General features: G+C 37.2%; 1 protein-coding gene across 2 annotated transcripts in view; it reads left to right on the top strand.

Annotated features, from left to right (window-relative positions):
• Positions 1-14,732, top strand: part of Slx4ip (SLX4 interacting protein) — a 208,250-nt gene that overhangs the window by 97,929 nt on the left and 95,589 nt on the right. Inside the window, exon 1 of one of the 2 annotated variants that reach the window (XM_076851512.2) lies at positions 1,152-1,208. The exons of the other annotated variant lie outside the window; for it this stretch is intronic. Coding sequence (XP_076707627.1) covers positions 1,179-1,208 — 30 coding nt within the window. The 5' untranslated portion in view covers positions 1,152-1,178. Of the gene's footprint in view, positions 1-1,151; positions 1,209-14,732 lie in introns of those variants that run through there. 2 annotated transcript variants of the gene reach the window in all.

Here is a 14,732-nt window from a genome sequence, read left to right as displayed (position 1 = left end):
AGAGGTCAGGGTGCTGCCATTTGCTCAATCTGTCTTGACAAGGGGAAATTCAGAGAGAGACTAGGAGAGAAGGGACTAAATTCAAGACAAAGGATACAGACTGGCCAACTTCAGGCAAGGTGGAGATAATCAGGGTGTTAACCCAGAAATTACATATCGGTAAGCAGCTTTCCATGTTCTAGAAATGTGAAATGCCAGCATTTATTAAGATAAATGAAATTGTTGAATGTTGGCTTAGGGAGGTGGGCATATTTTATTTTTTAGAGGTTCAGATTCTAGAAGCAGACAGATGCCCAAGTTGGACTCCTGGCTCTATACTTATAAGTTCCTTGATTTCGCGCTGCTTGAAGCTCTCAGTGCCTACATTTCTCATCAGTAAATTGGAGTGTTTAATGATAGTCTGTGTTGCATAGAATGGGTATGGGGAATAAGTAGGGAGAGCATTTTAGGTAGTATTTAAGAAGCTCTCGATTCTTTCTGGTGATTTGACCCTGCCTCTGGAGTTGCTGATAAGTGACCAGTCTGCTACCATTGACAGGATGGTAGTCACCAGTTTTGTTGACTTGCCATCAGTGTGATCCCAAGCAAGTATTTTCACTTTTCCAGGTCTTTATCCAGTTTCAATCTCTGTAAATGTTGGAACTTGAGTTGGGTGCAGTGGCGTATGCCTATAATCCCAGCAGCTCAGGAAGCTGAGGCAGGAGGATTGTGAGTTCAAAGCCAGCCTTAGCAAAAGCAAGATGCTAAGAAACTCAGTGAGACCCTGTCTCTAAATAAAATACAAAATAGGGCTGGGGATGTAGCTCAGTGGTTGAGTGCCTCTGAGTTCAATCCTTGATACCCTCCCTTGGCCCCCCCCCCCCAAAAAAAAAAGAGAGAAGGAACTTGATATCCAAGTTTTCCCAGAAGGAACATTTTATGTTTTTTAGGTACAATTGCATTTATCCCAAAAAGCAAACTGAGAATTAATAGTTCTTTAAAACTTTATAGAGTTCTGTTTAGAAAAATAGGTTTTCTGCTTAGGAAGGCAAGCTTGAATTAATTGCTTCAAGAAAATGCTGAATAAACCGACATTGTTGCTTTTTTGCTGGAAATGGAGTCTCATCACTGACAGATGGCCTTTTTCCAACTAGCACAGGGGTTTCTCTGTGAAGACCAAGGTTACCCATCTACTGAAGATGATGGACCCTGGTCATGGAAAGACAGTAGTGAGTTTAATATTCTTTCCTGCTTGGCGAAAATAACATTTGTGTGAATTCATTCTAATAAAGTTAGAGCATTAGAGACATTTAAAATATGTACATATAATTCTATTGAATATAATTATTTAAAATAAAATATACCCATTTAAAGTTGGGTGAGTTTTGACAAATATTGACGTATGTTCAAAAACCACTTTTAGACTTTTAAAAACACTTTTGTTGAGATATAGTACACATACCAAAAGATTCCTCTATATAAAGTATATAATTCAGTGGCTTTCACTGTATTCACAGAGTTGTGCAACCATTAGCACAAATCTAATTTAGACTCTTTTTGTCACCCCCCCAAAAAAACCCCACACCCATTAGCAGTTGCTCTTCCTTCCTCCTCCATCTGCCCCCATTCCTAGCCCTAGGTAGCCATTAATTTACTTTGTCTTAAAAATAACTTTGCCTATACTGAATATTTTATTAAAATGTTGCTATACAATATGTACTCTTTTTTGACTGGCTTCTTTTACTTAGCACAATGTTTTCAGGGTTCATGTTGCAGCAGGTATCCATACTTACTTCCTTTTTATGATCAATAGCCCGTTAAATGGATAAACCACCTTTTGTTTATCTATTTATCGGTTGACAGACATTGGGTTGTTCCCAGTTTTGCACTACTATTAGTAATGCTGTTATGAACATTTTGTAAAATATTTTTGCATATGCTTAAAGGTTTATACTTGGGGTTAGAATTACTAAGTTTTATGATGACTGTGTTTAATGTCTTGAGAAACTCAACTGCCAAACTGTTCTCAGAGTGGCTGAACCATTGTACATTCTCACCAGTAGTAAATGTATAAGTGTTCTAATTTTTCCACATCCTTGTCAAAACTTATTGTTTAACTTCTTGTTTATGACCCTGTGGTGTTAAGTGGTATTTTGTGGTTTTAATGTGCATTAATCTGGATGATGGATGATATTGAGCATCTTCATGTATATATTGGCCATTTGTTATTCTTTAGAGAAATATCAATAGAAATCTTGTGCCCAATTTTAAATTGGGGTACTTGTCTTTTAATTGTTGAGTTGTAAGTGTTCTTATCTATTCTTATCAGGTATGATTTGCAAATATTTTTCCCATATTGTGGATTATCTCTTTACTTTTTTAAAAATTAAATTTCTTGGGGCTGCAGTTGTAGCTCAGTGATAGAGTGTTTGCCTGGAATGTGTGAGGCATTGGGTTCTACCATCAGCAACACATAAAAATTAATAAATAAAGGTATAAAAATAAAATGACATCATTAAAATAAGGCTTAAAAATTGAATTTCTTTTTAACTGACAAAAACATTGTACATATTTTGGGGTACTATGTGATGTTTTAATACATGTATATATTCTATAATATTTAAATCAGGTTCAACATGTCTATCTCCTCAAACATTTATCTTTTTTTTTATGGTAAACCTTTCAAAATCCTATCTTGTACTTTTTGAAGTGTACAGTTCTTTATTGTTGTCCTGCTGTGCAACAGCACACTGGAGCTTCTTGCCCCTGCCCAACTATAAAGTAGTCCCCACCCGTCAGCCTTCCTCATCTCTCCCTCCCACTACTCTCCCCTCTCTCTGGCAGCCACCATTCTGTCAACTTCTAGGATATCAACTCTTTGAGATTCACATGTGAGCAAGATCAGGTGGTACTTATCTTTCTGTCACTTCACTTTCTTGGTGTTTTTTTTTCCTTTGTCATTTTTACTTTTGGTATCGTATCAAAGAAGTCATTGCCTAACCAAGGTGGAGGTATTTTACTCCGATGTTTTCTTCTAACAGTTTCATAATTTTAGCTCTTAACATTTGATTCTGTGATTCATTTATATTTAACTTTTGTATATGGTTTGAGAAATGGGTCTAGCTCCATTCTTTTCATGTGACTATCCAGTTGTCCTTACACCATCTGTATGAACATGTGTTTTCTTTTTTTTCCTTTTTTGATTCTTTCTTTCCCCAATTAATTCTCAAAATCACATTGTGGACTTAGAAAGAAAAAACAATATTTCCCTCTTGTACCCTTCTCCATTCTCTCCCCCACCCCGAGCAGTGATCACTCTGACTCTTTCAGCTGTTTCTTCTGTTTTTCTTTTGTTTTGTTTGCCTCCATTATTTCTAAATAGCACTCTTATTTGGCGATTTCTTTACTGTTATTTATAATTTAATATGTTTGATATTGCCACTTCTTATATAGATATCTATTGTGTTTCCTTGTCATGACATAGCATAACAAACTGATTTAAGCACTATATTCTTATTTTATTTCATTTCATTTTTCTTTAATTCTGGCTCCCTGGCAGATGGTCTTTCTCTTCCATTTTCCCTTTCTCTTTCTGTCTGTCTGTCAATCCCCCTCCTGGATTCCTCTTACTCCCCTCTTGTGTTGGTTGCCTTGCTCCTGCTGCCTTCTAGAGTCTTCCTGCTGCTCTTTCCTTGGGCAGCTCCCTTCACCTTGCCTCTGCTCTGGCTCCCCTGCTTCCTACAGTCTCATGGATTTTTCTGTCAGAGATCTTTTAGAGACAGTTGAGAAATCTAGTGCTCAGAATAATGCAGTTCCTTACTCAAGATCTTTGAGCTGGGCTGGGGATGTGGCTCAAGCGGTAGCGCGCTCGCCTGGCGTGTGTGCGGCCTGGGTTCGATCCTCAGCACCACATACAAACAAAGATGTTGTGTCCGCCGATAACTAAAAAATAAATGTTGAAATTCTCTCTCTCTCTCTAAAAAAAAAAACACCAGATCTTTGAGCTAATGAGTATTTTCTTTTCCCACTCAAGGTTACTGAAAATTAATTAAAATGCTGAGTAAGAACAGTTCCTCTACTCACAAATGGAATCTTACTCATTAAGAGGAGAACTCTAGGAACCAAGGACTTACCAAAGAAAAAACAGAAGTGGTACTACATCCTCAAATACGGACACTAATGCTCAGGGCTTTCCTCACTACACGTACCCTATTCAGAGGTTGTTTCATTTTTATGACAGCAATTTATTAGTTACATATACTCATAGTCCAATGGGAGAGGGTACATCAGCTATGCAGACCCACATGGGAATTGCACTTGGCAGGAGAGAACAAATCGAGTGTGAGGAAGGCTTTGTAGTATAAGAAGGTAAGATGCTCATTGGTTCCATGGGAGGATGTGATTGATTTGGTTGAACAATTGTGAGGGCTGGCAGAGACCTGTAATAGGCTATACAACAGACTGATTAGTTTATAATGTGTCATAACAGTATGATATATTATACCATATTTTATAATACTAATCATATTTAATTGCATATGGCATAAACTATTAATATATAACATATACTACTTATGTACAAAACCATACTATATACTATGTGTCACATAGGTATTTATACATATGCACACACATACATACTGTTTATACTAGGTAATACTATACTATATAAGACAAATCTCTTTGAATATGGATGCAAAAGCCTCGATGAGAGATGAGAAAACAAATCTTCATATAAAATGAGTTTAATCCATGCATTTTTTAAAAAATATATTTATTTATTTATTTTTAGTTGTAGTAGGACACAATGCCTTTGTTTTATTAATTAATTTATTTATTTATTTATTTATTTATGGATTTATGTGGTGCTGAGGATTGAACCCAGGGCCTCATAGGTGCTAGGCAAGTGCTGTATCGTTGAACTACAACTCCAGCCCTCCATGCATTTTTTTTTTTTTAAAGAGAAAGAGGGAGAATTTTTTTAATATTTATTTTTCAGGTTTTTTTTGGCGGACACAACATCTTTATTTTATTTTTATGTGGTGCTGAGGATTGAACCCAGCGCCCCACACATGCCAGGCGAGCGCATTACTGCTTGAGCCATATCCCCAGCCCCTCCATGCAGTTTTAAGGGGGTTGGCTGTTTGGCTTTCTGGAGTACTACATGTAATATGAAAAATTTCAACTTTAGTAACAGAGGGAATACTAGCATCAGGCACACTATTAATAAGTACCAATTAGCTAAAGAAGCAGATGGGGAAATTATTTTTGAATTCAGTGTTATATTAACTATTAGTTATATATTTAGTAAAGACCTGTAAAATAACATTACTTACTGTTATTACCGGAAGTCTGGTGTGAGTCAAGTTCACATGGAGGTATCAATTTATTATAGCATTTCTCAGCTACTAGTCTCTCTTTCTCCTTCCTCCCTTCTACCTACCTTTCATAGTCTCCCTCCCTCCCACCTTCCTTTAAGAGATACAGTTGTCTTCCCTTACCTATGGTTTTAGTTACCTACAATCAATCATGGTCTGAAAATATTGGTGTAGTGTAGTGTTGAACTAAGACATTTTGAGAGAGAACATATTTCATATAAGTTTTGTTATAGTATAATGCTATAATTGTTTTATTATTAATTTTTTACTCTGCTTGATTTATAAGTTAAACTGTATCATAGGGAATCATGTATAAAATTGGAAACAGCATATAAAGGATTTGGTATTATCTGCAGTTTCAGGCATCCACTGGGAGTCTTGGAACATGTCCTCTGTGGATAAGGAGGGACTACCATCTTATTAAGCCATTCCTTTGGGCTAGAAATTTTGCTTGACAGACTTTATGAAAATATAGTTCTTAAAGGAGTAAGTTGAATCATCTATAAAACAGTCTTATTTAGAAAATCCTTTTCTCACAATTACAAATCAAATATTGTTATCTTATATCCTTTGAGAACATAATAGATATTCTGGGCTAAAAATAGTACTAAATATGATTCAGCAATCCCACTGCTAGGTATATATCCAAAGAAAACGAAGTGTGTTGAAGAGACATCAGCACTCCCATGTTTGTTTCAGCAATATTCACAATAGCTAAGAAATAAAAACAATGTCTCTACCAATTGATTAAGAAAAAAATGTGGTACATATACACAATGGAATACCTACCATTCAGTCATTTGTGACATGGATGGAACTGGAGATCATAAAGTTAAGTGAAATAAGCCAGGCAGAGAAAGACAGGTACCACATGCTGCCTCTCATATGCACACATGTAGAATCTCAAAAAGTTGATCCTTAGAAGTTGAGAGTAGAATAGAATGGTGGTTAATAGAGTCAGGGAAGAGCAGAGAGGAGCAAAGGATGGGGAGAGGTTGACCAATGGTATGAAATTACATTTAGGAGTGGAGAGTTCTCATGTGCTTTTTGTACAGGAAGGTGACTTGCATAATAATAACCATTCATTGTACATTTCAAAACCTATAACAAAGAATTTTGAAAGTTAAAGAAATCTAGCCTAGCATGGTGACACACACCTGTAATTCCAGTGGCTTGGAAGGCTGAGATAGGAGTATTACAAGTTTGAGGCCAGCCTCAGCAATTTAGCAAGGTCCTAAGCAACTCAGACCCTGTCTCCAAATAAGAAGGGCTGCGGATGTGGCTAAGTGGCAAAGTACCCCTATGTTAAATCTCCAGTACAAAAAAAAAAAAAAAAAAAGATAAATGATTTGTTTAACCTGATTTAAGCATTATATAGTGTATACATGTATTGATATCCCATTAATATGTGTAATTTTATGGGCTTTTTTTTTAGTTAAAAAGATGAATTTACTTAAAGAATACCTCCTGAGAACTGGATTTACTAACTTAATTCTACTATCTTCTGCTTTTAAAAAGACATCATAATGGCATTTATAGCTCTAATGCTGTTTAAGTCCAATAAGTAGAAAAGAGCATAAAAGTATATGTGTATATATGTGTGATATATGTTTATATATCAGTGATGTTTAAAAAATTTTTTGGTCTTTCTTCACATTATTGTTGTAATACTGGCTTAGTTAACCAAGAAATTTATTAGAACACGAAAGATTAAAAAAAAAAGACAATTTGTGTAATATGTTGAAATAAAAATATGCTGAAAAGTACTGAGTCAGGGCACTATCTTTAGTCTGACCACTTCCTTAGAGCAAAAATATCTGGAAGTGGTTTCAGCCATGGTTAGGACCAGCCCCTGCAGATTTTCCAGAGGAGATTGAGATTATGATTTTTTTTTTTTTTTTAAAAAACAAATACAGGACTGAAGTAGAACCAAAATCTGCTCTGCTGTGTCATCCCTGATTTCAAGAAGGGACAGCTTTCTTTTTTGGCTGATCAACTCCTCCCATAAATGAAACTAATTAGAGCGTCCATTAACCACAGCCCTGGAACATGAAGAAGCAACCATGGCAAGTGACAGTGATCACCAAGACTGAGTGGCAGCTGTGGGCTGGGAGAGGCATGCTCAGCAATACAGACAGTCAATAGGGGTTTGATTAAATGTGCTGTGCAAGCTTTGGAGACTAATATTGTAAAATAAAATTGGGAATGTCTGTTTTGATAACTGTTAATAGAAAATGTAGGTTGTGTTGCATTTAGTGTGATGGATTATTAGTTTTCCCTTAATGTTGCCTTTTTCTTGGGATCTTAGATCTTTCTGTAAAAACTTATTAAAGCCTTCCTAACAATCTCATTGGCATAAATCAATGTTTTTCAGACCTGTTCTCTTCTCCCCTCTTAAAGTTATGCAGCTTTTCCTTAAAATAATATTTGGATATGTGGAAATAGAGCATGCAGACCTAGAAAGTGAAGGTGTTGGTGGGGACCCATTTCCTCCACCTCCCACCTTCACCTCCAGGTAGTTTAATAGGGAGCTAAGGGAAGTATGAAGTGCTATAGACTGTGGGACAATGAGAGTGCATGAAGACAAAACTTGTATTTTGCTGGTTCACCCCATTAAAATGCCCTTCCTTGGCCCACATTTGGGTGTTTTCCAGGGAGGAGGGTTATTCCAGGGGGCCCACATATCAGCCCACAGCACTCTCCCTGTTCTTCTTAGCCACTGAAGCTCTGAACTGCCCCCACCACAACAACCCAGCTGCAGAACCATCAAGGGAACATCTTTTCTACCCTGTGTTCAGCCTGTTCATACACCTACAAAGTTTGGTAGGACAGCATGCCATAGCCACCTGACTGGGTACACAGCTCCCTTCCCTACTACCCTAAGCTCCTTGAGCCCAGAATACCATGCAGCTTTGCCTAGTCCACTGTTTTTCTCTGCTTTTGCTAGACCTGCCTGTGTATGACTAAGCCCCAAGTGTAAGCAGAGTTCAGACCATTTGGTGTAGGGTGAACTAATGTTTATGTACAAATATGTGGAGAAGGTAGCAGTGGCTGCCTCCCTGGCAAGATGGATCTCAGGATCAGTGTCACTTGGAAGGGACAGTCCACCATAGGATTCTGCAATAGTCACTGAGAGAGAAAAGTGACTGATGGCTTGTTTTTCCTAGTAGAAATTTATATTAACTTTGTTTCTAATGAATTCACCAGAAAATTGAATTAATTTAAATCACACTTAACTGGTTTTCATAATAATCACTAGACTAAGTAAAAATTTCCCACACTGTTAACTGACTCCTGTGTGTTGACAGATACTTTTGCATTTATTTCTTTTTACTTAGATATTTATGTTTATGTGGAGAGAGTAATTATAGGATAAATAATTATTTCTTCCACTTTAAAATATTGTATTTAACCTTAATTGTTTCTAAAGTGAGACTGTAAGCACCATGGAAGACAAGGACTGCTATATTCACTCATCCCCTCAGTACCCAGAATTGTACCTAGCAGTAGACACCCAGGACTTATTGAATGAACAAATAAATGAACAGTTTATTGCAGGAAGTGATGCATTTGAGTTGCCTAATAGAGCATGTTAATCTTTAAAATCTGAGATTAAGAAACCTTTTTTTAGTGTTGCCTTTCATATAAACAAAATGTCACACTATTTCATCTGAATTTGTATTTGAACCTGTTAAATCCATGTTTTAAAGAATGTGGATAGTAAGTGAAGGTTTTTCTTTTGTTTTTAGTGGTAAGAGGAAGCATTGGTGTTCATTGTTTTTTGTTTTGGGGATTGTTTTTTGTTTGTTTGTTAATGTTTGTTTGTTTGTTTTGCCTTGCTTGCCTAAACCTGGGAGTCTTGGACAGACTGGTCTAACAGAGAGACCCTTGGTGCCAGCAGGCCTCTCACAGCCCTTGCAGGCTCTGGGGAGGTGTGGAGAAAGCAAAAAGGCCCAGCAGTGGTGGCAGGCCTGAATTATGCCCGGAGTTGTGGGAGGGAAGAGAGCTGCCAGTTTCAGAGGGTTGGTAAAATAGACTGAGTATGTCCATTTGGAATTTATGCATAGCTATAGGGAGGACCCTCTTCTTTTTCTGTTTGTTCTCTTTGAGAATCAGCTTGGCTCTTCTCAAGCTCTGTTACAGCACCTCAGTGCCCAGGTGTACATTTGACAGGTTTAGCCATGCGGACAGACATTCTTGACCACCAGCCCTACACTAGTTCCATGCCACTGAGAAATGTGAAATGATTGTTCCATCAGCTGTGGCCAGGCCTGGGATGAAGTCAGAAACATAGGATCCCCAGGGGCCCACTCCATGGTGATGGGAAAATAGTCATAGGGACGAGGTTTAATTGGAAATTCAGTTTGTTATATACATACAAATATCTTTGATGTTTCAAATAATTAATATTTTTGTGAGTTGCTTTCAAGTTTTTATTTGACCTGTGGGAGTGCAGTTTGGTAGCAGAGCTACAAAAGTATTAGCCAAGTGATATATGTGCAGAAGATCCAGAAGGAGGTCTGGAGCTCTGCCAGCTGCTCACTGTTTGATCTTATCTTTTCAGAGCCTCAGTTTACAGCTCTTGGAAATGGGGATAATGGTTCATTCTTACCCACATCTGAAGCTTAGTACTTCCAGCAGTCTGTTACGCTGCCCTGTAACACCTGCCTGTTTCTTGGACATTTTTCTTCATCTCCGTTGTTGTTATCTTGGTTTAGGCTGTCATCTTCTGTTGCCAGGACTCTGTAGCAGCAATTTAACTTGTGTCTATGCCTTTAATATCTTTTCTTGCACCTTTTGGAGCCAGGTGATACTGTGTGTTTATGTGTCTATCCTGTATGATAAAGAGAAAACTCCATAGCACATTGTTAGAAATAAAAAGAAAACAAAACAAAATATTTGTATTCTGTTTAGCCTGTCTTTTTACTTTTTTTAAATGTGATTTTTTTCATAATTAATAATTTTATTAATTTATGTGTATATATACATTTATATGCCATATGTTACTATGTGTGTATGTGTACAGTTTAAAATGTTAAATGGAAATATAATAAGAATTTTAATAAAAAGTAGGAGACCCCTGCCTGCTGCCCCTTCTCCCTAACCTGAAATCCTCTACCCCAAAGTTACTTCTGTTTATGAGGTAATATCTTTCTTTCTTTCTTTCTTTTTTTTTTTTTTTTGAGTACTGTGGCTTGAACTAAAGGTCTCACACATGCTAGACTAACATGCTCTACCACTGAGCTATACACTAGCCCTGGTATAATTTCTTGGTTTGCCAAATTTTGACATTATCTATTGACTTTTTTGTAAATGGGAATTTAGCACTGTTACACCTCTCACTTCCCACCTACCCACATAGAAACTTCTCCCCTTTCTATCTTCCACAGTTGAATCACAGTGTTTGGTTAAATCTATATCTAATGTTTACATTATTATAAATATATAAATATTTTCACTGGTGATCCAAATTGTATACTATGAATACATTTTCTTATTGTTAAAATAATTTGTCTTTCCTGGAATTTAGAGTTGCCTCATTTCCCTCCTTCCCATTTTCCTCCAAAATTATCAAAATGAACTATAAAATCCTTCTAAAGAGTATTTCCCATGATCAAATCCAGGTAACGTATCAGCACATTTCCTTATCTCTTTCTAGAGATGTAATCCTACTGCTTTCTGGACTGTCTTCATCCTCAATTTATCCTCATCTCTCTATTTAGATCTTTTCCCACCTTTTAAGCCTCTGCTTTCTGGATTTATTCTTCACTTGGTAGACTATACTTCTAGTAAATTCCTGAGAGGGGAATGTGGTTGGCAGAGGTAGGAACTGCTTACTAAAATCCTCTTCCTATGGCTTGCTGGCCTGCCAGGTTACCTATGTGCTAGCCTGTTTCAAACTTCACCTTCCCCATCACACCCTCCTTCACAGTTCAGCATCACCATGTACCTCCATCCTTTTGTACTTGTTCATCCTTTCCCTCAGACTGGAGGGCTTTCCTTCTGTTTCTGACCTAGTTAAAGTCTAGTCGTCAAACTACATGTCGTTCAGGTGATAAAATGAAAATAGAAAGTGCATAATTTCTACTTTGTTTAGCAAAGGCAATGAATAGTCAGTTTTTAAACAGGTGTATAGGGATTGTTGGGATTGTGTTGTAAGCTGTCATGATTCTCTTTGGAATGAGATGGTATATAATTCATTACCAGTTAAAAGCATTTATACAAAGAAGACAATTTCATCAGGGCAGGTAATTTTAGAAATGGTAAGCCAACTAACAAATGCTAGCTGTCTGAATTACATCTTCAGGATGGCCCCCAGATGTTATTTCCATCAAATTATGTTTTATCTGATGAGATGGTTTTGGTTCGTCTCTAAATTCATTTCCTAGGGATGCTGTAAAAAATTATCATAAACTAAGAGGTTTAAAACAATACAAGTCTGTTCCATTGGTTCCAGAGGCCAGAAGTCTGAAGTCAAGATGTTAGCAGGACTGCACTTCTAGAAGTTCTAGAGCAGAGTCTGGTCCTTGCCTCTTCTAGTTTCTGGTGGTTTCCAGCTTCCTTGTCTTGTGAACACATTCCTGCTTTGTTTTTACATCACGTTTCTTTTATGTATTGTCTTTTCCATGTCATAAGGGAATTGTGATGGAATTTAAGGCCCATCTGGATAATCCAGGGTGCTCTCTTCAAGACCTTTAACTTAATTACATGCTTTCCAAATAAGGTTAACATTCACTGATTCCAGAAATTAGGGTATGGATGTGGGGACCAACACATAACCCCACAACAGCTTCCAAAGTATGGAGCCATTAAGATGTGTGGTCTCTACTGATAATTAAAAGACTGGGTTTCTTTTATCTGGGCATGGTAATTATATACCAGTTGATATTTTGTTGGTTTATTCTTCACTTAACAGATAAACATACCCTAAACCAGATGCTGTGCTGAACTTCTTTATAGAAGCCAATAAACACTAAATCCTGCCCCTCAAAGACTCTTCAGTGTTACCAGAAAGGCCAGCTTACCCAGACAGCCTAAGCTGTTATTTGAACACGTTCTTGAATAGCCATAGAAATAAGAAGCTAAAAACACAAAGAGGAACCCTTGCAAGAATATTAGCTACACGTGGAAGATACAGGCGGACTAGTCAAAGATGTTTTGAGCTGACTTTTGCTATAAAAAGTGGCCTTTTGATATAAACAGGAGCCAGCCAAACTTTAAATTATACAATCTTCTCAATTTATTCAATATGAGCTCCTTTACCTCTTCTTAAAAATTTATCCTATCTCTAAGAAAAGTGTTTTGATAAGGTACTAGGCAAATGGAAGGTGCTCTTCACCTTCATAGTTGCTTTTTAGTTTGTTTTAGTATACTTGGTGGCACTCAAAATTATTTCTCTAGGGAATTCTTATAAGTCTCCCTCAGAGTCGAGTAATAAAGAAGAATAGCTTGGAAATCCAAAACTTATCATCTCTCTTAGAGGTTCTAATTCTTTATAATTTAGTGTTTATAATTTAGGGCTTCTTTATAATTTAGTGTTTTAGGTAAGTTGTTATAACAAACAAAGTAACAAAGTTTGTCAGTGATTTCTTTACAGAAAGGAAGGAAGAAAGACAGGGAAAGAAAGATTGACACACATTTAAGATTATCCATTAATATAATTACTCCTTTTCATTTCCTTTCCATCCCACTTTTTTCATTTGGGAAAGAAAAGGGTAGAGGGACAGCTGGTGTCTCTAATTGCACATAACCCCAAGCCTGCCTTATCTCTGCACTCCTGGGAGTGGGAGTGTACACACACACACACACACACACACACACACACACACACAGACATTGACAGGCGTATCAGGGTTCTACCTGTCCCAAGTAATTAGTCAAGTTGTTGTGCCATCATTTATCAGGTAAGAACAGAATTTATTTTTAACTTTCAGAGTTAATTTAAAAATATTTTTAAGTTCTTAGAAGATAATTCAGAATATCATATTAAGAAGTTTTCCAACTTTGTACTATCCTCATAACTTTTTATTTATATTTTAATTAGGCATATATGACAGCAGAATGCATTTTGATTCATTGTACACAAATGCAGCACAATTTTTCATTTCTCTGGTTGTACACAAGGTAGCTTTGCACCATATGTGCAGTTATACAAGTACCTAGGGTAATGATGTCCATCTCGTTCCACCATCTTCCCTGCCCCCCATGCTCCCTCCCCTTTGCCCAATCAAAGTTCCTCCATTTTTCCTATTGACCCCCCACCCCCATTATGGGTCAGCATCCACTTATCAGAGAGAACATTCAGCCTGTGGTTTTGGGGGATTGGCTTACTTTGCTTAGCATGATATCCTCCCACTCCATCCATTTACTGCAAACGCCATAATTTTATTCTCCTTTAATGCTGAGTAATATTACCTCACAACCTTTTTTATTTCAATTTATTTTAAAACAAAAGAGGATCATAGCAATTAAGAAAGAAGCTTTGTGCTTAAACTAGTTTTTCGTGGGAGCACGACATTAGTTTCAAAAACATTACTTTTGAAATGTCATTAGTTTTCATATTAAGATTGAATCATTCAAGAGGGATTTGTATCTTCTACAATCCTCTTCTCTAATTTATCCGATACTTGTTGAGTAATAATAAAAGCAACAGCTAACATGTATAGAGTAGAAAATTGCTGCAGTCTGGCTGGGCACAAAATCAGGAGCCACTCAAGCAGGAACAAACTTTATTTCCAAAACTCCCATGAAATCCACACACCGGCCTTCTCCCGGGACACACTACACCAATAGGAACTCCCTCTTCCAGAATTCCCTCCTACTGCACTTCCCCAACCAATGGGAACTCTCTGGGAGTCCCTCCAGAGAGCTCCAAAGTAGCAGGCCAAGGCGGACAGCAGGGGTCTAATCTCCAATTGAATGCACATCTTAACATAATCATTATCATCTCAATGGCTTGCTGGTGTCACCTTTCAACCAAAAATGCCATGCGTCATTCCTACTTGGCTATGGCTTTCAGCAGAAAATAATTTTACTTTAGGAGTTAAAAGAGCTTGTGGAGGTTAAGCTTTATTAATCTTGCTATATTTTTGGAAATTTGTTTTCCTTTTTCTCTTCTTTATCCCTTGTACCCCCTGGGAATATGTTATCATTTTACCAGACTAGCTCTTTGGAGTCATCCCTGGACCTATCTTTTTATATACCAAGGGAGGAGCCAGACTTGTTAGCCCAATTTGAAGACCCAGAAAAGAAAATCCTTGCTCATGGAGAGCCATACCCCCCAGGAGAAACTGGCCAGTGTTCACCCTACCAGTTGCATTGCCCTGGGCTCAGCATGTTTGACTAGTCATGTTAGATATTTCTGTAATTTGTGAT

Source organism: Callospermophilus lateralis, chromosome 3, assembly GCF_048772815.1.
Source record: "Callospermophilus lateralis isolate mCalLat2 chromosome 3, mCalLat2.hap1, whole genome shotgun sequence".
NCBI lineage: Eukaryota > Metazoa > Chordata > Mammalia > Rodentia > Sciuridae > Callospermophilus > Callospermophilus lateralis.
The sequence above is the reverse complement of the archived record's forward strand: the minus strand, read 5'-3'. Positions and strand labels throughout refer to the sequence as shown.